The sequence below is a fragment of the Doryrhamphus excisus genome, chromosome 13 (assembly GCF_030265055.1).
Source record: "Doryrhamphus excisus isolate RoL2022-K1 chromosome 13, RoL_Dexc_1.0, whole genome shotgun sequence".
NCBI lineage: Eukaryota > Metazoa > Chordata > Actinopteri > Syngnathiformes > Syngnathidae > Doryrhamphus > Doryrhamphus excisus.
This window is the reverse complement of record NC_080478.1, coordinates 15,318,130-15,342,587: the sequence shown is the minus strand read 5'-3', so window position 1 is coordinate 15,342,587 and position 24,458 is coordinate 15,318,130. Positions and strand designations below refer to the sequence as shown.

The following is a 24,458-nucleotide window of genomic DNA, read 5'->3' as shown; positions in this document are numbered from 1 at the left end:
AATATTATGGGGTATTTGGAATCGGTGTTCAGGTTTACCACCCTTTTATTTGATTTTGTGCTGCTACTTGTTTTGGTCTTGATCTACACAGCTGTGCTCAAGTGTGTGTATAATCCAAACGAGCCACTAAACAAATTAGCGATTCGCATTTTCCCACCTCGAAACTGCCACTGGAAAAGCTGGCAACAACACCCAATTAGGCAAAATGCAATTATTCCCATCCATTCACGTGATTAGCCCATGGGTTAACAACCTAGCTGCACGTCATGCTAGCTGGTGGTTATTTGGAAAAGCCATCACCATGGATACGGCGGATGTCATGGTAACCTGCAGAGTGTCAAGCAGCATTCAACGGCGCCGGCGCTGATTGGAAAAATAACCTTCATTGCTTTTAGGAGGCGCTTTGCTTTGCTCGGACAACCGGCTGACCTGATTGGCTGAGACAGGGAGCGGCACCAAGTGTGAGACAGGGATAAAGGAGAGCGGGTGCCCCACGTGCTCAGTCGAGCGAGAGTAGATAATGCCAGGCGACAGGCTGGCAGGCTGGCAGTGCGGGTGGGCACTCATCACAGCGGTATGATGGGAAACAAAAGCTTTGTGTTTCGCCGTTGAGATCGCATTAACCAAAACAAGCAGCCGCGGACCGACGGGCGCTGCTGTTGAAACAGAAATGACACGGCTACATGAATACAAAACAAATCCTTGTGTTGAATCACAGCCAGTGCTCTCTCTTGTCTCATGTTGATCCCATTGAGTCTGCACTGAAACCTCTTTGCAATGTTCAATTAAAAGGTAGACTTGTTGACAAGTGAGGCTTATTATAATCAGTCAACATACTGTATTTTTTTATTTTTAACAACGGCCTACGTTTCGGGCAGCAAGAATTGGATCACTTTCTGGCAAATGCAAACCACTCTTAATCATTATCTTGTCTGTGTTGTCTAATTGATTTTAAAAAGGAAGTGCCAGAAAGTATAACACGGGGTAAAGTGTCAAAGCTAAATATGGAATTGATATTTGGCAAGCAGGCTATCACACTCGTTATTTTTATCGAATACTTATGGCAGTTTAATAAGTCTCAACAACATGCTAACCAAAATATCCTGTGTATTACAGCTCTCAGTGTGATGTAGTACACTTTTACACCATTCATATGAATGCATTCCATATACATAAATCCAAAAACACAATATAACAGACATAATAAGACTAAATATTGTATTTAACACATAAATATGCTTGTGTATTGCTATAAATGTGGGAGCGGGATGAGTGCCGCACAGGAAGTGGCGTTGTCGGTTCAGAGTTGTGTTTCATTCTTGGCCGCAAGACTATTTTTATTCAGGATTTTTATTAGAAAAAGTTTGTTGTGTCTGCAATCCAGGTGATTGTGTATGTCACCGAACATTACAGTAACTTTACTGACATCTAGTGACTAGTCTTGAATACTACGTTGTCCTTGAATGCGTCTTTTGAATGCCATATATTGTATTTTAGTATTTTGTTTTGTATTTATTTAACCATTTTTATGGTTGAAAAAGCTTTAAAAAAGCTTAAATGTGCAATATTTTGACTAATAATAAGCTGGATGATTTATTCATTCTTATATTGTTTTAAAAACTCGATAAAGCGCAGCCACGAAATTTGAACCGTGAAGTTGCAAAGGACAACTGTAATATGGATCAGGACTGCACAATTCTGCAAAAACATCACCATTTTCTCACATGCATGTGGGCCATTTGCTTGCATTTTATGGAAATCACACAGTTAATTAGTATTATCTTTATTATTATTAGACTCATATTGCCTTGTTCTGTTTTAAAGAAATCTTTCTGCCGTTCTTCATGGTAGGTCGTGGGACGACACTTGGACTTTTTGGATGGAAATGGGTAGAAAGATTGGAAACAATCCACAAGAAAAGTCAATTAATTAATGTAATAGAGAGCTGATGAAGAGCCAATATTTTTTATTTTTTATCTTATGTTATTTTTTTGTACAGCCCCACTATAGAGACAGGGAATACTTGGTTGTTTTGCTTTTGTAGTCCTTTATAGAGTAGACAGGTTTTTTACATTTGTGTACACAATTCTTCTCTTCTATAGGAATATTGTTTGTGGGTTTTTTTTTGCATTAGATGCTTAGATGGTTAAGGACTATTGTTACCTTGGATTTGGAGGCACGCTAAAGGGGATGTGTTGTCTGGTGTCACGTCTGTATCTTTGCACGTATCTCAGGTGGGATCAGACTGAAGGGTCACCAGGCCAGGTTTAGCAGGTTGCATCAGCTGGCATTCACCGGCTACTCTTCCTCTTCCTCCCTGAGGAAGCACTAGCCAGAACACCAAGGTCACTTACAGGTGACTTCCCCCACTTTTTTTTATCTGCAGCTGATCGCCAGCCATCAGTCTGGGGATGTGTGCTGAGTCTGTTTGGGGGGGAAGCAATCAAACCTAATATTGCACATTCTACCACTGCCTTTCATTTTGCTTCAGTATGGGATTCCCCGGATACGCTTAAGAGAATCACGAAGGGGACACACACAAATAAAGTGCTCACCACAGGCAATGAAACTGAATTCTTGAAAGCCTGTTCCATTCTAGTGTCACCACAGCAGCAAGCGTTCAAGTGGATTGTCCCGTTCTCCACACCCACACTGATTATTAAGGCTAAAACTCACATTTTTATTTGTACTAAGTCACACTCACAAACAGCCACAACTTTAGGTATTTCTGTGTAATCTAATAAGTATCCAAATGTATTATGGCTTTTAGATAATAGCCTATTAGGCGTGCATTGATGCAAATATTGGAAAAAAACACAATGATGCAGTGCAATGGTGCAACTACAATAGCAAGCATTCATTATTTTCATCAACTATTAACTCCCAGTACCAAAAACTGGTCTTCATCTTCAACCATGTACTTCAACTTTCTTAATGCTTCCATCATCTACATTGGACTTTTTGGTCTTCTTTTTCAGGATCTATCTGGCTCCATAGATGACCTCCCTACAGGGACCGAAGCTGGTCTGGGATCAGCCGTCAGCAGCAGCAGTAGCCAAGGGGAGCAAGCAGGCGCCAACACCCAGAGACAGTCTCCTTTCTCTCCGCATGCCTCCCCACACCTTCACAGCCACCGGAGCGGACCTTCTCCCTCACCTGTGGGTTCACCTGCAGGTTCCACGCAGTCCCAGCAGTCACGGTCAGGTTCTGGGCCCATCTCGCCTGCCAGTGGACCCCCTGCTGGTGCCAACACACCAGGTAGTGCTGCCCTCACATGCGCTAAATGTACTCACACATTGGATTATACAGTGAATACGTAAGTCAGCTCGTCTCCAGCTTACACATGTGACCCGAATGAGTAAACACAACAAAACAAGAACCACAGTATAACATCACAGAATGAGGTGTGGTCATGTGACATGTCTGTGGTAAAATGTTATTTGACATCTTTCTGGCAACACTAATAGCAGCTTATCACTCCTGGTAGGAAAGAGCAGGTATCACACGCCTGACCTTTCCATTTTCACTCTCTCCTAAAATAAAAGCTAGATTTTATTTGTGCATGTAGACCTGCTTTTAAAATATTTTTAAAATGTCATGAAATGCATGAAGTTTGCAGTAGACTAGTTTTCATAAATAGAATCTTGCCAGTATTATATGTTTTGGAAGCAAAGCATTTCCTATTTTGTCTGAGCCTATAAAACAAAAGGCTCAATTTTGGTTGACTTTTGCACACTGCACAAATGATATCAGTCTATCATCAATATTCTCCTTCATAACACAAACTGTCTCACATTATGATAATGTTACTGCAACTCTGTTCATTTTCATCACATAGTTTTTGACCTTCAATGGTGAGGCTTTGCTAAGACTTTGATCCTCTTCAAATCCAGTTTCATATAACAATGGATCATAGCATTACCTTTTTAATGTGTGGACAATATTTCCACTCCTCATTTATTCTTGTCTTCCCATCCCATTTACCATACATTTATAATCATTTATGATACAACACATGACAATACATGTCAGTATATATGTACCACTTAGAAAGCCCACAATTTTTGTTGTCTGCATGCCTTTATGCTTCACTGATAATATATTTTCATCAAGCGTTGAGATTTCTGACTTTTGGTGGTCCTTGAACGCACCGTATTTGTGTGCTGTGACCGGCTACAATGTGACACCGATTCCATCTGTTGAGTACCTATATATTCATTCATTCATTTTCTACCGCTTTTCCTCACGAGGGTCGTGGGGGGTGCTGTCTTCGGGCGAGAGGCGGGGTACACACTGGACTGGTCGCCAGCCAATCACAGGGCACATATAGACAAACAACCATTCACACTCACATTCATACCTATGGACAATTTGGAGTCGCCAATTAACCTAGCATGTTTTTGGAATGTGGGAGGAAACCGGAGTACCTGGAGAAAACCCACACATGCACGGGGAGAACATGCAAACTCCACACAGAGATGGCCGGGGGTGGAATTGAACCCTTGTCTCCTAGCTGTGAGGTCTGCGCGCTAACCACTCGACCGCCGTGCCGCCGTACCTATATATTTTATACTTTAAATGTGTTTAATATTGGATATTGTGTGGCTAGTGAACAATGGCAATTGAGAGAAGGAGAGGAGACTTTGAAGTTGAAGTGACGTGATCTGAAATCGGAAGAAAACGCCATTTTTTCCACCATTTGCTGGTCTTCCATGTTTGATTCTACGACTGCTACTTTATTATTACACATTTGTATACGTATATGTGAGTATGGTAAAGCACTTTAGGGTTAATTTTTCAAGAAATGTTTAAATATATTTGACAGAAAACCGGCTCACAGGATCATTAGTGCGTTGGGCGTATTAGATATAAGATGAGTGTCTTTGTTTTGCCTCTGACTGACATGACTGGCGAATGTGATGTGTGCGCGTGCCCGCCATTCCCGCCTGACCTCCCTCGTCATCCGGCCACCTCTCTGCCCCAACGAGCAGTTGAGTAATGTATCAGAGTGTCTCAGAGCTGCCAGTCATCCTGACGAGGCGGGGCAAAATGTCGTGAGTGAGTTCCTGATGTCAGGCCTCCCCCTCCCTTTCCTCTTCCTCCTTACCAGAGTGATTGACGCTAATGAAAAGTGGGACAGTAGTTCTCTTGCCAAGAATCGTGCCAAGAATCCCGAATGAGGCTGCAAAGATGGGAGCGAAACTGATTGTTGGGACATGATTAATAAGCAAATATTTAAAAATATTCCCAGTGCCAAATAAATGGTGATAAAGTGTGGAGCAGTGCATTTGGCATGTCTTAGTGGCTGTACTACAATCACTTTGAATTAGAGCAATGAGCTTCCAGACTCGGAGAGACACACAGGAGAACTAATGTGCTTAGCACATATCTGATTACTAAAGCCTCCACTTTCAAACTCTTTATCACAACTTAAGACACTTTCATTAATGTTGGTGGAAGTCAGCAACACTGTGTGTGTGTGTGTGTGTGTGTGTGTGTGTGTGTTTGTGTGTGTGTACTTCCCTGTTCATTATTCAATTTTATGAACAACAATGTCCACTAAATCAACAAAACATTAATAAGAGACTTAATTAGTGCGAAAACAAATTGTTGCAAGCTGCATTACTGACTGCGCTTCAGTCAAGAAAAAGTCATAACAGCGTATCTTGTGGCTGGGTTTCATTTTGCTTTATTAATGCGGCTGCCATAAAAGTGGTATCACTTGCTCTGTTATGATGGATTAAGGCTTCGGAATGAATTTACAGATGATGATTTAGTTATTTTGACAGTTTTTGTCATACTAGACTCCATTGTGGCTGTGTGTAAATGCCAGCTAGTGATGCTGTAGGCGGCTAATGTAATGGTAATGCAAAGTGAAATTCATCAGTACTTGGGAAATGATGGACTACAAATGATTATGGGGGACCTTGTATGCTTTTTGCCACTTTTCTTACCTATACATGCTGTTACAATGTTGTATGTAAGCATCAGATAATAAGTGGTTCTACTTACGTCAATGTGAACCAGACTTTCTTATATGCGCTGCACATTGCCTCAAGTCAGTAAACATGGACCTACATATCTGGAAGTCCTCGGGAGCACTTGGGAGTGTACTTTCAACCTCATCCACCATAATAACTTTATATCTGCAAACCATTAATACATTATCAGACATCTATGTGCTATTAAAGCCTTTTTCAAGTGTATTGCAGGCAATATTATGGTTATTTAATCATACTGTACTATGTTTGGATTGTGAAAGAGTTAGCCGTTAGCAGTGTTTGAATTTGGTTGTACAGAGTCAGGCAAAATGACCTGACACATTTGTAGGTTAAATAAAAGGCAAATAAAGTAAAGACACAAGTGTTTTTTATATTTGAAAAGTACATATAATGCCATTTAGCTTTGTTTCTTTATAATGCCATTGGTTACAGTTTCTTTTGCTGCCATGAATTGGACTGGTTAGCATGGCGCTTTCATTGTGGAAACGTTTATCAAAACAAACAAATCCATAACTGCAACACAACGAGTTCCATTTGCACTTCAATCTTGGTAGACATGATCCCGTACCAGCTCCAAACACCATCTTGTTATGGGTTACCAACTTCAGAGCTACTGGTTCTGCATTGAAACCAAAATCAAACGGCCGACCTCACACCGCCAGAACTGATTTAATTTTTAAAACATATTAAAACAGAATAGCATTATGTGTACTTTTCGAAAATAAAAACACTTTTTTGTTTCTTTACTTTATTTTCCTTTTATTTAACCTACAAATGTGTCAAATCATTTTGCCTGACTGTATACGAGACCAACGGCTGGCATAATTTCTGATATTTATATAATATTCTTTAGTCAAAACATTTTCTAGGAATATTTATGGATGCAGTGTTTCAGTAGCATCTCGTCTCGGCACACTGATGTGACATGTCACACGGCTGAGCTCTCACAGGATTATACCAGACTTGGCAGCGGTCAGAGAGGAGCAATTTCATGATGTCATCCTTTCACCTGGCTGTCAAATGCATACACACTATATATTTGGAAGGATAACATGGCCGTTAAGCAGGGCATACATAACAGCACACATGGTTGCACGTACAAATCATTTTGAAATGCTCGCTTGCTGGGGGATGTGACTGTTATAGAGCCACAGTCAGAGGTGAGGGAATGGGAAGCTGACATATGGCCAGCCTATCATACACCTGTACACATGCACAAATCCATCACAGCATGCCTGTAATTCCCTCTTCTTGCCTTCCCTCTCCCTTTCCCAGTCTCTCCATGAGGAAAATCCAATACGCCGGAATATTATCTAGCCTTGCCTTGCTCTGCTGCAGTCAAAAAGACACACACTGGGCCAAATTGATTTTCCTGTTGCACTAGATTTGTGAATTGAGCAGAAAATCAGAGCAGAAATCGCATTGCACAACCTCACACTCACGAAAACAAGCTCTCCGTCGCCACCACATGTGCACCTTCATCAATGAGAGCAGTTGAGTGTCCTCTGAATAACGGTAATCCTCCCCTTCCATAAGACTTTGGGGATAATGCAAGAAGATATGTGTCTTTGTCACATAACTGTAAAGTGGAATTGAGCGCCAGAGCTACGGCTGGGGGAGATATGGAGAAGATGGATGCTGTTTGAGTGCTTGAGTGGAGTCAAAGTGTGTAACACAAGATGCTGAAAAAGTTCCCATCCCTCATTTAAAGTTGTTTTAATGGCAGCAGACACATCATCAATCAATCAGCTTGTTTTGTATATGCTGAGAGCGCTGAGATATTCTGAGATGAAATGGTGTTGATGTCGTTTGGAGTGTGTGTAAGGGCTGTTTTTTTTTGACGAGCTGACAGCCTTCCAATGTAGAATTACTTCAACCCCAAAATGAGTTGCAGTTGTGCGCATTACATGGCAGAAACTGTTACCTACAGTAAAAGAGCGAATTTCGTGTATACGGAGCACAAATAACTCACTTGTCATTGACACAGAAGAGGTGATGATGGAGCACCTAAGACACGGAAATGTGCCACAACAATCCCACAACAACTGTGTGTCGACAACATTTACTGTGAAGGCATATTGCACTTCTAAAAGTGAGGTCTGAACCAGGGAAAATGATACGAGAGGACTCTAAAGTACATGTATGTGCCAATCACAGGGCACATATAGACAAACAACCATTCACACTCTCATTCATACCTATGGACAATTTGCAGTCACCAATTAACCTAGCATGTTTTTGGAATGTGGGAGGAAACCCGGGGAGAACATGCAAATACCACACAGAGATGGCCAAGGGTGGAATTGAACTCCTAGCTCCTAGCTGTGAGGCCTGCGCACTAACTACTCGCCCGCCGTGCAGCCATTACCCAATATAGTGGACATAGTAAGAGTAATTAAGCCATTTAAGACATAAATAAAAGTCGTGTTAGTGTGTGTTGCTATAAATGTGTTCCTTGGTGGAGTTGAATCGGGCGTGGACAGGAAGTGATGTCAGGGTTCAGAGTTGATTTTTAGTGCGACGTGGGTTACAACTGCAACAGTAGCTAGCAGATGATTCAACCTTTGAAGTATCTTTGAAAAGTATCAAGAAAGCATCTTTGAATGCATCTTCTGAATGCCTTATATTTTTATTTTAGTTTGTTTAGTCATCTTTATGCATGAAAATGCTGAATTTGTGCGATTTTTAAAAATTAAATAATTATTATTATTATTAAAATATTTCTTATTCATTCATCTAATTCTTCTATTTATTCTTTATTCATTCTTTTAATTTTTAATTTCGCCAATTAACTTAGCATGTTTTTGGAATGTGGGAGGAAACCGGAGTACCCGGAAAAAACCCACGCATGCACAGGGAGAACATGCAAACTCCACACAGAGATGCCCAATCGGGGAATCGAACACGGGTATCCTAGTTAGAACAAAACAATAGTTTATTTAAATTTCAGACCTACTTATATGTTGTGACAGTATAACCAAAAGTTCCTCTATATCAGTGATTCTCAATTATTTTCTGTCATGCCCCCCTCAGGGTCAATCATGTTTTCATGGCCCCCCCCAATTTGAAACTGTAGAAACTGAAATCTATTCTATCTATTTATATGCACTGTACACAGAGTCAAACTGCATGTTGAGTACTAGAAATGTGTACATGTTGGTAGGTCTGCATTAAATTGAAAGCCCCCCCACTGCTCTATATTGATTATACTGCAAATAGGGTCCAACTTAACGCATCCAACATACAGGCCCCTTGTTAAGCAAAAATGCTCATGTTTGTAATGACAGTCTAACATTAAATGTGTCCCTATCGCCTGTTTAGAACCACCAAATGGGAGAAAAATCTACCATCTGCCTCATTTGTTTGCTTCACTTTTCAGAGAAGAGGTGCACAGACGGTCGGTTTTGAAGTTCCCTGTTTTTCATGACATCATGAAAAGGAAAACGTCCTTCCTCATGGACATTATACTGCCTCTGAGACGCCCCCCAGCTAGATCAGCCTGCCCACCCTTTCACAGACAATCGGGGATTACAGGGATTGCCGTGTATGTAAATAGTGGACGATGTGCTTCTTGGAGTGAAACAGTGCCAGAGAAAAGGGGGTGGACAAACATAGCTCATTAGTATTAAAGCTACAGACATACAGGCTAAATAAAAGTACTGTTAAAGTCTGTGGGCTTCCATTGTTATGGAGAAGAACTTGACGCAGATTGGCATTAAAGTTGGTTAGCTCAAGGTTCTTTATTAGAAAATGTCATCCCCCTTTTTTTGCACCGCCTCTTATCCTTTGTATCATCTCCCAGTCTAGACTGTGGTATGCAAGTATTTGGCGTAAATAAGTACATTTGTATTGCAATCTGTGATTATATGAGAACATCAGATGTAAAAATATCTTTGTATTTTCCACACTGAGGTCAAAGATCAATCACAGATGCCCGGAAGGGATCCCAGTGCAGTGTTCAAGTGAGAGCCGCATGCTTTAGGGTGGCCATTGTTGATAATGTTGTCAGTAAATGACTTCCTCTCGCATAGAGAGAAACTCATTTGCAAGCGGCAAAATATCCGAGTGGAAAACACGCCACGGGAATGCTCATTGGAAACTTATTTTTCCTCCGTTAGGGGTGCACGTTATTACTGTGGGAGAGAGAGTAAGGGGGATGAATTTTGATGCAGTGTGAAGGAAGCGGAACCAGGCTGCTATTTTTTTCCTCGTCACACCACTCCCAAAGAGGCTGCATGGGAACACTGCCTGTGGCTCTCCCTGTCCCTCCCTCGGCCTCGTATTACTTTCATCATGCTCACTCTCTCTTATGTTGCCTCTTGTGTCTCACTTTACCCTCGCATCCACCCCCGACCCCCCCCCCCCCCCCTTCTGTGTTTGTCTCTACTGCTGTCTTCGCTTAGAGCGTTGCTGCGGTGGAGGCCTCCCACCGAGGAACCAGGCCCATTTTTCCATCCCCTTTCTTGCCTCTGTTCCCTCTCCTCTGTACTGCTCCTGCAGCTCTCTTTTCCCTCTTCTGTCCTTTGGTTTTATCGTCTTCCTCTCATCCCTTTCTGCGCATTAAACTTCTACCCACCCTCAAAATCTTCCCCTTCTCCCACATGCCTCTGCCTCTCCTCCATGATGTGAGAACAGCAAAATGTCCTCCCCGCTGGCAACTACTTTGCACAGCACAAACAAAATAAACATAAGAATAAACACAAGACTGTGTTAGCCATTTAAAGAAATTCTATTCTGACTCTGTCCGAGTGGAATATTTAAATTGGAGCACAGTGTTCAATTATTTTACTCTCCCCAACATCTACCACTCTCTTGCTCCTCTGTAACCCGCTCGCTGCATTTTTAGCTTAAGCTGCACTTTTGTTTTACTTACACTTGCTACTCAGTGCTGAAAGTAATGAGGATCTCTGGAGAGTGAGAGCACTTGTTTTGTGAGCCACTGCAGGCCTGCACTCGTCCCCTGCAGGGGTAGTTAAACTGGCATCAGCCCCTGGCTTGGAGAGGCATTGGCTTGCACCTATTTAGAGCTGAACCACCATTACTGGAACCTCTTGTTTATTTTCCTCTCTGTATATAAAGTCAGGAAGGACATATTACCTTGCTGTGGGTGTGTTGGGGTGGGGAAGGTGGGTGTACATTTACAACCTAAGGGTTGTATTAGGAGACAGTGCTGAAGCAGCCCTTTCTCTTTATTTCAGCTCACTGTCGTACTCTTACTTTGGAAAAAATGACCCTCTCTGCTCCGAGGGGATTGTGTCTATCATTGGCCACAAAAAGAGACACAAAAAAAGCATTTGTAATAAAAAATATATTAGCAACATACATTCTATTAATAATATTACATTAATGTACACCATATTGTACCGTAACCAGGAAATGTATGCAAACCGAGAAAAAATTTAAACAAAAAATACACTTACCGGGGGCGAACGCTAACCAAGGTTCCACTGTACCTTAGAATACAGCTGAAATGTACCTGTACAGCATACATGTACCAATGTTAGCCCACAATTTGTACATGTTTATGTCTTGACGCTTAACGGATGATGTTTTTTCATCTAGTGTTGCGATCAGTCCTTGAACACACCATTGTTGTGTGCCGTGACCTGGCTACAACATGACCCATAGTCCATCTGTTCTCAGCATCTTTTTACATTATCATTCATTAGTTTTAAGTCCAATACTTAGCATGTGTTTAGTAAGTGTATGAGGCATACTTAGAGCCCAAACCTGGTCGCTAGTAAACAATGTTGTTGGAGAACCGTGGCGAGAACCGTGGCGGGATTCTGGAGCTGAATTGAATATAACCGTCTTATTGCAAATAGGATCTGATCAGTGGAAATTTGTTAAGGTACTTGTTGTCCAGTGCTGGTTTCAAGCCCGGAGAAATTAGGGGTTGCATCAATAATTAATGCGAGTGACTCGTTACGGTGACCCTTTATTGCATCCTTATTATGTACAGTATGCATTTGGTCTGTAATTGTACTCGTGTATCTGCAATGAATCGGGTCTTGTCATTGACTGTATGCATCACTTTCCTTTATTGGCATTATACGTTCCCGCCCAATCTCTTACAACACACATTTACACACACACACACACACACGCCATTACTCCAAAGCTTAATATTAGCCGAGCCCTGAAACAAAACAGAAATATGGCCACAAGTCCTCCCCCTCAGCTTTGAACTTAACAAGCTTTTGCATTTGAAACCCTGATGAAAAAAGCTTCAAAGACCCCATTCCCTCTCTTCAAAAGGAGACTCCGGGTTGCCTTGACAGTACTTGCGGAAGAGGAATTTCAAATGTGTTTTTGGTTTTTAGCGAGGAGCATTATCTCCCCAAAATAAATGCAATGAACTCCCATTGCTTTCGGCCCCATTCCCTTATATCATGGAAAAGTGTGGAAAATGGTTACGCCGCCTAAGTGCCTTTTTATACAGAGCAAATTACAGTTATTTGACACCTCAGTGAAATACCAAATAGTTTCCTCATTTTTATCCTCCTGTTCACTATCAGTAGCATCACATCAACGGGACTATATTGTTTTGCCTGAAACGCAAAGATAATAGGTCTGCTTTTAAAAAAAATGTCACATTTGACAGGCTGAAGTCAGGATAATTACGGTAAATAAGTAAATAAAACGATTAATAGATCAAATCTCATCTCATCTCTAGTTGTTATCATGGTTAGTTGGTTCTAGAGCCACTGGTGTAGGTAGGTTTCCTTATTTATAAATCAAATATATTCACACATAGGAACATGATAAGATAAAATAACAATGTTGTAAAATAGGATTATATATTATAATTTATTATATAAAAGTCATAATAAATATTAGGGATGTCCGATATTCATCGGCCCAAATCAGCATAAAAATGTAATATCAGTTGATATTAACACAATATTAAACACATGTTCTATACAACACATATGTGTTCATTACACATATCTTTTTATAGCACAGTGAAGTGTACATTTATAGATTCTTCCACATATCTCCACACAATAAGATACGATAATTGTGTGCAAGGAACTTGAATGTGTACATGCATTAAAGCAAACTACACAAAGGCTATAATATTCAAGCATCATTATTCAGGCGTGTATACAGTACATGCAAACCCACATATTTTGATGGTTAATATGTACACAGACATACAGGTCTTGTAAAACATGCTCGCTTGCATGGTGCAGTGAGTCTACAAATAGGTAAACACAAAGCACACACACATATACACACTTGCATGCAAAGCCGGGAAGACGACCTGTACGGCAGAAGCATTTCCATACAGATTATTATTATTTTTTGTGTATACAGGGAATGATATACTGCTGACATTTAGCTCTCTCGCTTCTCTCTCGGCAGCACATGGTGAAGAACTGCACGTCAGAGATTCAGTGTATGAATTATTAATGGTACAGATTAAGCGTGCCAGGACTCACTGTGGAGCCTGTTTGTTTTATTTAAGCATAATTATTTAATGGCATTTTGGGTGAGGATAGGAGGAGGGGAGCGAGGGAGAGGAGGTTGTCAGGGAGAGATAGGCTTTGTTTGGACACTAATTGGTAGTGAAATAATTACCAAGTGCTGGAAGCTTAACTTGAGTAACAAGGAGGGGCTGTGGCTTTATCAAACGTATTCTACTCCTCTCTTATCTGTTTTCTTTTCAACATGGAGGCTTTCTGTTTCTGTGTTTTTTCTTTCCTTTTCTGTCTTTTGTCATCTCTACTCAATTCCTCTCACATAGATGCAAAGGCCTCATATGTTGTTGCTTCTGTCTCAGACGACACATTGCATGCTTGTGTGGTACCTTCACGGTGGCACACACACACACACACACACACACATACAACACAATCTGCTGCCACCATCAGTCTGTCATCCAAGCAAACAGGCACTGACAGCAAAGCTGACGGCTGGCATGCATCTCTGCACACACATACACACACATTTGATCGGGTCAAATTTCATTGTTTCACAGTTCAGTAAATGTCTACCTCATCTGCCAAAACAAACCGATGTTGTGGCTTAATCTGCAGGAATAAATCCTTATTTTGTGCAATCAGATTATTGTCAAATGATTAGTTTATTCGCCCATCATAATCAACTACCTAACTACAGTACGTTACAAACCCGCCATGCAGACAGGGTATTATACTTGAATCATAGTTGTGGTTATTGTGTTGCACAGAGTCGGTGTCCAGGCATGACATTGGTGTTAGGATTCGACTGTTGGGTGAATTGATGGCAGTTTTAGAATGAATACTCGTGAAAAGTTGTAATTTAAAAATCTTATCCGCAAGCATAGTGCGAGCCTTTAAATAACAACTAAATTAAATTACACACTTAATAAAGTAGCATTCACTCATATTGTGTTGTGATGGGTATGACTTACGGTGATTGACTTTTTTTCTTGTAATATAAGACTTTATGATTGGAATATGGACTTTAATATTGGATATGAGGCTACAATAAGGCGTCATATGGTGTTTTGAGAGTAGATTGTTAAAGAAAGCAACACTACACAATGCTAAATGTTGATTATGACCTCAATATAATAGGAAAAGTGCTGCCCAACTAAGTGTCCCTGCATGTTCCTGCAATGCTGTAGTGTTTCACAGCAAACTTTTGATGAAATATTTTCATCCTAAACATGTCGTGGCGCGACACTAATGTCTCCAGTGTTATCTAAGGGTTGCTTCAGCGATAGCACACGGATGTTTTACCGTCCCGCCTGCCACATGTTGACAGACTAACTAATCGAATATTCTCTCTTTGAAGCGGTGCCGTTGGATCCACTCATGTGTGAGGCAGGGGTCTGTGTGTGTGGGGGTATGCGGGCGAGTGTGTGTTTGTGTGTGTGTGTGTGTGTGTGTGAGGCATTTTTGGCACATATCCAATCCCTTTGTGCTCTTACTGTGTTTCCTTGTCGGCTTGTGAGTGTTTATTTACATGTGTTTGTGCAATTACTTTTATTACTTTCACGTGTATGAGTGCCTGTGGTTGTGTAGGCAGCCTGGCAGAATGGAATGTTTATGCAGTTTTATGCAAAGCAATTATGTTGACTTAATTGGGTTTGTTTATGTTGACACTGTGCCACCTCCAGTCATGACTTTTTATACACATTTTTTTTTATCTTTATAAGAGCCCTGTAGATATGAAATAACACCCCTGTAGTCATATTTACACTCCTATTATTCTTTGCTTACACCACTTGTAGCATGTAGCAAGTTACCGAGCTAACTAGTTAGCCACCAATTTTTTTGTTCAAAACTTAAGGAAGTATTTCAAACGGAGAGGCAAAAGGCAAAAACTTACCACTTCCACATGGAATGGGAGGATAACTTTTTTCATTTTATTATGTTGGACATGCCATGGCTGACTACATAGGTACATAATTCATGTCTCATCAATGTAAAATAATACCAAGTGACAATAATACTATATATAACATGTATGCCAATACTAATAATAGGCAATAGTCAACCATGTAGTCAACAGCAATCACTAATTTGCAATTACTACATATATACATTGGTCTTGCATGCATTTAATTTGAGTTGAATAGCCAATGTGGTTCTGTTTTAAAATGTGAATCCAAAGATAAAAGGTTACATTTGCAAGTCTCTCTCCTTGCTGTGGGCCAAATCAATCCACTATGGTCCCTGTCTGCCATTGTCCTAATCAGACTCTAAACTTCTTATTGGATTTCAATGGAACTAGTGCAGGCCAAAGACACGCACAAGCACATAATCAATGACTCTCAAATGGCTCTGCTTTCCTACAGGGGATTGTTCCCATGTTTTAATGCTTACACAAAGAGGTAGCAAAGGGTCAGAAGACTTGACATGTCCTCTGGAAGTACATTAACTGTTAGTGGATACACACAATGGGTGCTTTAACACTTATTCACACTGCAAAAGATGCTAAATCTTATATGTGGGTCTGTAAGCAATAGAGTAGAGATTAGTTAGTGACACTTTGTCTTCCTACAGGCTCCACCTTGGCCGCACAGAGCTCTGGGAACGGATCGGATGGATCTCGCCCACCAATCACCCGTTCACCTATGGCTCAGGAGCGAGGTACGTATGTACAGTACTAAACATGTACATGCATGCTTGGGATGATAATATGTCTTTGATTTTTGAGTTAAAAGATGCATTGTGTATATATTTTTGACTCATAGACTTATTTATTTCAAAATCCACTGAGAGAAACACTAAAAAAAAATAACTTGCTGTAGATTCTACAGTCATCCCTCGCCACTTTACAGTTTGAATTCCGCTGCTTCAACCCTAACTGGCCCTAACTTTTTCACAATGTGTCCAGTCTTGGAAAACATAGAAAACACAGTGATGGTTAGAAGTGTTTTTGACATGATGCCCATGCGTTAATGTGCATCACACACACACACACACACACACGCACACTCTCTCATCCACACACACCCACTTTGCTCAAGTGCTTGGTTTGCCTCCCTTAAGAGGCTCTCGTCTCTTCATTTTGATAAATACGCTGAATGTCCCTTCCCACTTTCTCGCATGTATGCTTCGCCGGCTGCCTCCTGTCCGGCTGAGAGCTTCGTTCACTCCGCCAGGAAGAGAGAGAGCTTTTTGTGTGTTTGTGTGCGTACAGGGGGAGTGAACCAAGCAGAAAGAGAGAAATCCTTGAATGTGCTATTTGCTTTTAGCGCTTTCTACACATTGTTCCTCTCCCCATCCATTTTCCAGGCAATTTAAAGTGCGGTATTACACACTGTGTTTTTTTTCCTCCTCCTCCCCCTCCTCCTCCTCCTCATCCACTCCCAACATCCCCTCATCCTAATGGAAGCAAAACATTACAATAATGTCCTCGCTCCTTAAACCCAACACTCGCAGCCTAAGCACTTTCAGGCCCCAATCTCTGCTCTTTCCCTCCCACACACACTTTTTTTCCAAATGTCTTGGCCTCCGTCTCTTTCCCACACACATGCATTTATTGGTCTCTGTCTCTGTTATCTACCCCAATACAGTCAGAGACGCAATATTAATGTGCACATTTGCAAACAGGCACGCTCACCAGCCACTGTATTAGGTACACTTGCCGCACAATCCAGTGCTCCAATAGAATTTTCCCTTTACAAATATAATAACACTCCGTTTCAAGAGCACAGTCAGACATGTATTAAATAAACAGTTTGTTTATTATTATTCTTGTAGTTTACAGTAATTTACAACTTAGCTGCAGCTTACCCATAATCCGTATCAGAAAGTTGCGTAGCTGCGGATATTTCTGATCGGTGCTTTTGTGTTATCAACAAACATAGCTAGAGGAATATTAGCAAACATGGCCCAAAGAGTGTCAGCGTACATCTGGCCCCACACATGCACTGCAGCCGTCCTCACACACACACACACACACACACACACACACACACACACACACACACAAGCCACAGCCACTCAAAATATCGGCGTGGCTACAATAACAGACGTGCCTGTCAATAGGAGTTCATTCTGTCCCCATATGAAATAATAATAACAATAATGATAATGACCCAAAAATTATAAGTTGTCCGACTATCTAGGAAGCTGTGAACGCATCAGGCTGTGCGCGGGTGTGTGTGTGTGTGTGGCGCAGAATGCGTGGACATCCTCCTGGCAGATCCCGAAGCATTCCCAGAACAGCTGAGACACATAGTCTAACATCCAGCTACCATTTTTTTAGTTGATTAATCTGAAGCCTGTTATTTCGATTAATCAAGTAATCGGTTTGGCCCTAGACGGATCAGATCAATATGAAACAAACACAAACCATTAGTGGTCTGGTCGCAATATATCAGAGAGGATGCAAGAATGCCGATCACTGTTTTCCGAAGTCAAAGCTGGTGTGTTTGAGTATCAAAATCACAAATTATCAATAGCATACCAAAATAGTTGTCGATTAATTGGATAATCGATGAAGCATTGAGTCATTAGCCACGTTTACGTGAGGAGTTTTTCCTCTTTCCGAATGACTGTTCCAAAAACATATAAAGGAATATTCCAATCTTTTGTTTACATGCGCCACTATAATGAAACAGAATAGTCCATGAGGCATGCGTAGTAAAGCGTAAACATCAACATCATGTGATACCGATTTCCTCGAGTTTTTCTTTCACTTGTTGGAATAACTCCGTATTGCAAGTTTTTCGTCCGTGCAGTCTTGAAATTTAGTTTGGAATAAAAAACGAATTTTCCGCAGCAGTCCAGTGCCGATTGCTCGCCTCCATTTTTAATACCGAAGAATGTCTCGAGCTGCGTGTTACGTCATATCTGAGTATGCGTTGAAAGAACGCACCCAAGAAAAAAACGACGAAGAAGAACGCACCCTGACAATATTCCGTTTGAGCGGGTACAAGATACCTCAATCGGATTGAGGAAAGGAATATTCCACCCCTGTGAATCTGACTTTTTGGCATATTCTTATATTGGATCCCAAAAATACACATACACTTACTTGCGCTTCTTAAAAATCTCCAAATCACAAAGTGGATGGTTATCAAAGTTTACACCCTTGCAATCCAAATCCATTTACGCTGCACGTGAAATACTGAAACCTCTAACACACACACTTTGTGTAGTTCAAGGGCCAACCACCGACCTGTCCCCTTTTGCGCTGCATCAGGAGACCTTTCTGTGGGTTTTAAAAAACGTACACGTGCCTTGAGAACACCGGGCCCAGACGAGGATCGCTCCAAATGTCAATTTGAATGGTGGAGGCGAGTTTTAGCCTGAGAGGCTTTGAGGCACCTTTTGACAGAAACGGCTTAGAATAATGAAGCAGCGCTGGTCAAATCAGTAGCTTATTCTGGACACGTGCAGCTTTTTCCCCTCTTAGACACAACAATGTTTAAACTCATTCTCGAGGTCGAGCTCACACAGTTCACTAATTGTGACATTGGAAGTGTCTGAGTGTTTGATGCCTTTTTTCATTTTTCTATTAGCTGTTCCCGCTGGCGAGTGCAGACGTTTTCAATAGATAGACTATGGTCTAGATCAAGACCCTGACGCCTGTCTTTGTCGAACGTGACCCTTTAGATTGTTGTGACAAGTGCTTGTCATTTAAAGGGACCGTCCCGCCTCTTCCTGCTTTGAATACACAGGGTTATGTGGGTGTGTATGGTCTTACTAAAGAGAAAGAGAAAGAAAAAGTGGGTATTCTCATCACTCACTAACATAACTCTTACTGTTGCAGTGTAATTTGCTGCATTTAAGTATGCTCAGAAATCCCAGAGAACACACTCAAAACGTGAATTCAACTTAAGTTACATGGTATCTTTGAACGCAGCACTTAATGACTCATAATAACTCAGTTAAAGTGTAATTCTACTACTATTAAAAATAACAAGCAAATAAGCAAATACATTTTCAGACATGTTTGACTGTAAATACACACAAATATATACAATTATGTCCTGTCATTTATGTTTCTAAAATATTGCAAAAATCTCACACATAGTGCAAATAGTGATTAATCATGATTAATTCATCTGACAAAAATATGTGTGTGTGTGTGTGTGTGTGTGTGTGTGTGTGTGTGTGTGTGTGGTGATGGTCTTTATGGTAGTTTCACCTGATCATTACAATAGAAAAACACTCAGGTACACAACACAGTACCGTGCTTGTGGGTTCTGTTCAAGGTTTCTTCCCTCGATGGAGTTTTTCCTTGCTTCCAGCTTAAATGCGTTTTCAGTTGATTCTCTGTTTCCGTTTGTGACCTTCATGAGTAAAGTGCTATGAGATAACCGGTGTTGTTATTTGATGCTATGTAAATAAATCAAATTGTATTGAATTAAACATGTGACACAAGTCAGCCAATTAAATCATTTATCCCGAGCATCTTTGCGGAACGAATGGTTGTCAGCCAGTCAAGCGAAAGACACAAGTCCAAGGATGCAAGTTTTGGTTAATAAATATTATCATGTTTTGAAACGGGCTGCACAGCAAACGAGTGGTTAGCACGCAGGCCTCACAGCTAGGAGACCCGAGTTCAATTCCACCCTCTGCCATCTCTGTGTGGAGTTTTGCATGGGTGGGTTTTCTTCAGGGACTCCGGTTTCCTCGCACATTCCAAAAACATGCTAGGTTAATTGGCCACTCCAAATTGTCCATAGGTATGAATGTGAGTGTGAATGGTTGTTTGTCTATATGTGCCCTGTGATTGGCTGGCGACCAGTCCAGGATGAGGATAAGCAGTAGAAAATGAATGAATGTTTTAAAACGAGAAAATAATGTCAAAAATAATGACATAATTTTGGAAGGTCCACTGTGCTTCCATATGTTGTGATAACATATAAAATTCCACTCGTGAATTTGATCTCTGTGTGTGTTTCAGGGTTTATGTCAAATATGCAGAGAAACCAGGCTGGCTCTCAATTCCCTTTGTATCCCGGGATGGGGCCCTACTCCCAAGGTGGACCCCAAGGCCCTTACGGACATCAAGGATCCCAGTATGGACACCCAGGTAAGAACTGCACCACACTAAGTCCCTGAAGCCATTTTAACTGCACACAATTTTCCTTTTAGAATTCTATAATTCTAAAAGTTCAGACTCTTTTCAGGTTTTCATGAGAAATATTAGCGTGTCAGTCAATCAGGTTGAGGTCCCAGTGGATTTTGGCCCCTGACGGGAACGTTTGGTTTTATATATAAATATTTTTTTGACAGTTAGCCCTTCGTTCACAGTCACTGTGGGCCTTGGCATCAGTGTCACTGCTTTCAAAGAGCGCGTGCTCATGAGAAACATTAAATGATGCGTTTAAAATGACATATCCATCTTCTTTTGGTCTCCCAACACACATGCTCACACCCCGTCACACACTCGGCTTGTCTTGTATGGAGAATATTAAATTGGGACTTTCTGAGGGTGACCTCTTGGCCCTCTTCATGAGAAGATGATGAGGTAGCCCCCAGACTGCCGATGATGATGTCATCGAGGTTTATCTACTGAATAATGATAGGCCTTGTCATCATCCATTTCTCCAGGGCTCCGTCAGTCAGCCCATGTCATCATGTGGCACATTTTGCATTTTAAAACGATTAAACAGCTTTACAAAGTCGTGAAATCTAATAAATAATTTCAACTTAACGCAATTAGTTTAGTATTGATATACCTGACAAGTACTACAAGTATTGATAAAAAAGCAACAGTATGATGGGAAAGAGAGAAATTAGGAATTTTGTTTTAAGTATTTATAAAGCACCATTTATACATTAATATGTTAAGGATATTAATGTAAAGATTAATGCTTTGTACAGGGTCAGGCAAAATGATCTGACACATTTGTAGGTTAAATAAAAGGCAAATAAAGTAAAGAAACAATATTTTTTTAAAAGTACATGTAATGCCATTCTGTTTCATTATGTTTTAAAAATTAATTTTCAATGCAGATCCAGTAGCTCTGAAGTTGGTAACCCATAACAAGATGGTGTTTGGAGCTGGTACGGGATCATGTCTACCAAGATTGAAGTGCAAACGGAACGCTCGTTGTGTTGCAGTTACAAATTTGTTTGTTTTGATAAACGTTTCCACAATGATCATCACAATAATCAGTCCAATTCATGGCAGCAACTGAAAAACAAACATAAAACAATGGCATTATAAAGAAACAAAGCAAAATGGCATTATATGAAAAACCTTTACTTTATTTGTCTTTTTTTTAACCTACAAATATGTCAGATCATTTTGCCTGACTCTGACAAATAAAGGCCCCCTTTGAATAAAGACAAATAAGTCACTAAAGTCCAATTCAAGGGAATATGATAAATACCCTTCGCTTGTCTTTTTATGGACCGATCATCATTGTACAGAATTACAGAATACAAACTATTCAAGCATCCTCTGGAGTCATCCTCATGACTAAGGCTTCCAGGACTTAGCCAAGACCCAAATCATGGTATCGACCAGGGTGGACAGCTGTTGGTGATTTTTCTTTCTATGTGACAGACCCCATCTGCTTCTCTTCCCTCTCCCCAGTGCACTGACAAATTAGCGAGCCATTAGCCAACACAGAAAGGCTCTCCAAGTTCCTGAACTCTGTTCTTTGTTTTTCTTGGCCTGCCCGCCTGCATGTGTCAGGAGAGCCCAATCATTGGCCTGTGTGTGTTGTGTAACAGAACGTTTATAGCAACGATACCTGCTACGCACATCCGCACAGACAGCTCATACTTCATCAGGGAATATTTAATACTCTGGAATTGTGGTGTTGGATGATTTTAAGGTACTGTTCTATTTTATTGAGTTTGTTTGGCTCATCAAGAAATCCCAACACAGCTCGTGTGTATGACGATATGTGCAAAAACTGGATACTTTGTTATCTATCAGGCTCATTATGTTATCATTCTCTACTCCCAGCAGTTATCCAGTCGTGTGCATAGTCCACAGCCAGCACAAGCAGATAAGACAATGGAGGTGGCTGTCCTCCCATTATAGCAAAAACATTCAAAGTCTACCTCAGCTTTGCTCTCTCAACACCTCCTCCACACAGCAACCCACCTCATCCCCGCATACGCTCCTCCAGGGGTTAAGGGCTTCACCTGTAATGACCATGCAGACAGCACTTTTAAACTGGACCTACGTCGTTATTCTTACCACACACACACACATACAAAAAAAGACAAGTCATGACTCAAGGCAGGTCCTGAGAGAGGCAGTTGAGTTTTTGGGGAGAAAATTGTCAATGTGAGGTCCTCATCAGACCTCAGGTGCACCCCAACTCTTCTTTGGCATATAGACATCCTGCCAGGAAAGGTGCAATAAAGATGCTGAGGTTGCAAGGGCAGGATGTGCAAGCCTCAGGCAAAAAAAAAGAAAGAAAAAATGCAGCAATTAGGGTACACAGCAATCTAGGACTGAGGCAAAAATAAAGTGTATCAACCTTAGATTTCTTGCATTGGTGGTTTTCATATCCATATTGTCATTTCATGAAATACATGTTTATATATTAATTCATTCATTTTCTACTGCTTATTTATAATGCTGGAGCCTATCCCAGCTGTCTACACCCTGGACTGGTCGCCAGACAATCACAGGGCACATATAGACAAACAACCATTCACACTCACATTCATACCTATGGACAATTTGGAGTCGCCAATTAACCTAGCATGTTTTTGGAATGTGGGAGGAAACCGGAATACCCGGAGAAAACCCACGCATGCACGGGGGGAACATGCAAACTCCACACAGAGATGGCTGTGGGTGGAATTGAACATGAGTCTCCTAGCTGTGAGGCCTGCGTGCTAACCACTTGTTCGCCGTGCAGGACCTCATCATCTTATTTGCTGACAGGATTATAGAAAAACACGCCATCAGAAAGCTGATGATTGAAAATGCCTTCAAGCTGCAATTCTGTTAATGGCCTATAGGGGCCAACGTGAATGCATTATTAATGTTATAATGCACAGGATTAATCCCAGTGTGTCCCGCAGTTTAAAGAAACAGGAAGCGGTGCTGCTGGATTGCCTGTGAGATGTTGATACACATCAACGTTCAGTCAAGGCTGCACCATGTCTCTTGCCCGAACTCACCTAGGATAGGCTGGAGCTCACCCATGACCCAAATGAGTTCTGGTGGTATAGAAAATGGAGGGATGAAGTATAACTCATCCATACTAGAGAATGACAAGAACAAAGTTATCTGTATTTATTGTCGCTGTTGGTGGTTTAACATTATGTGTGTATGGTATGTTTTCCTGACTTTCTTTATGCATTAGTCCAATTTGGAATCTTCGTATTAATTTCTATTGTGCAAGGTAGCAGCTGGCTTGCATAACAAGCAAAAAAGGACACATCTAGTTTGGACTGTATGTATTATTTTTCAATATATTTCTATGGAAGAAGATGGTGGCTATTATTAAGAACTGGTGCGTAGCAGTCATTCTTTGATGCCTGCGTCTCTGTTGCCTGCATGTAGATCTGTGTGCATGAAAAAATGTGCAGGTCCCTGGCCAACCTCTTCCTGTCGTGTACAGGAAGTACAAAAGTATGTTCAGTGTAAAAGTGTAATTTTGCACTACCATTGTTCGGTTTACCTTCTACCCTTCACAACTCAAGATGTTGCCACCGTCCGACATGCTATGTGCTAGTGCCGTTGTCCTTGGCGACATGCAGCCATGTACAGTTATCTGCTTTCCAATCTGTATTGATGGAGCTCCCAAATCAGGAAAGTGCATGGTAGACCATCACACATTGCTCCATCATAGCCAGGGGGGATGAGTGCCTCGCCTGTTAGACTGGTCCAGTCCATTCTGCTGAGGGAGCAGTAGACAGTAATCTGTTCAGTCACACTTCAGCTCTCCCGTGCGACTCCAGAGATTAACACCAGCACTGAATATAGTGTCCGCCCAATGCGTGACTGTGCGGGGAATTTCCATGTAATTGTGAACGAAGCTCCATGAGCGTTCCTTCTTCTTCTTCTTCTCCCCCTCCTTCA

The 24,458-nt window shown here is 41.2% G+C and overlaps 1 protein-coding gene across 9 annotated transcripts in view; it reads left to right on the top strand.

Annotated features, from left to right (window-relative positions):
- Positions 1–24,458, top strand: part of arid1b (AT-rich interactive domain 1B) — a 214,300-nt gene that overhangs the window by 160,187 nt on the left and 29,655 nt on the right. For all 9 annotated transcript variants that reach the window (XM_058089846.1, XM_058089848.1, XM_058089845.1 and 6 more), the window contains 3 exons: positions 2,979–3,258; positions 16,001–16,087; positions 20,361–20,489. In XM_058089846.1, coding sequence (XP_057945829.1) covers positions 2,979–3,258; positions 16,001–16,087; positions 20,361–20,489 — 496 coding nt within the window. The remainder of the gene's footprint in view (positions 1–2,978; positions 3,259–16,000; positions 16,088–20,360; positions 20,490–24,458) is intronic.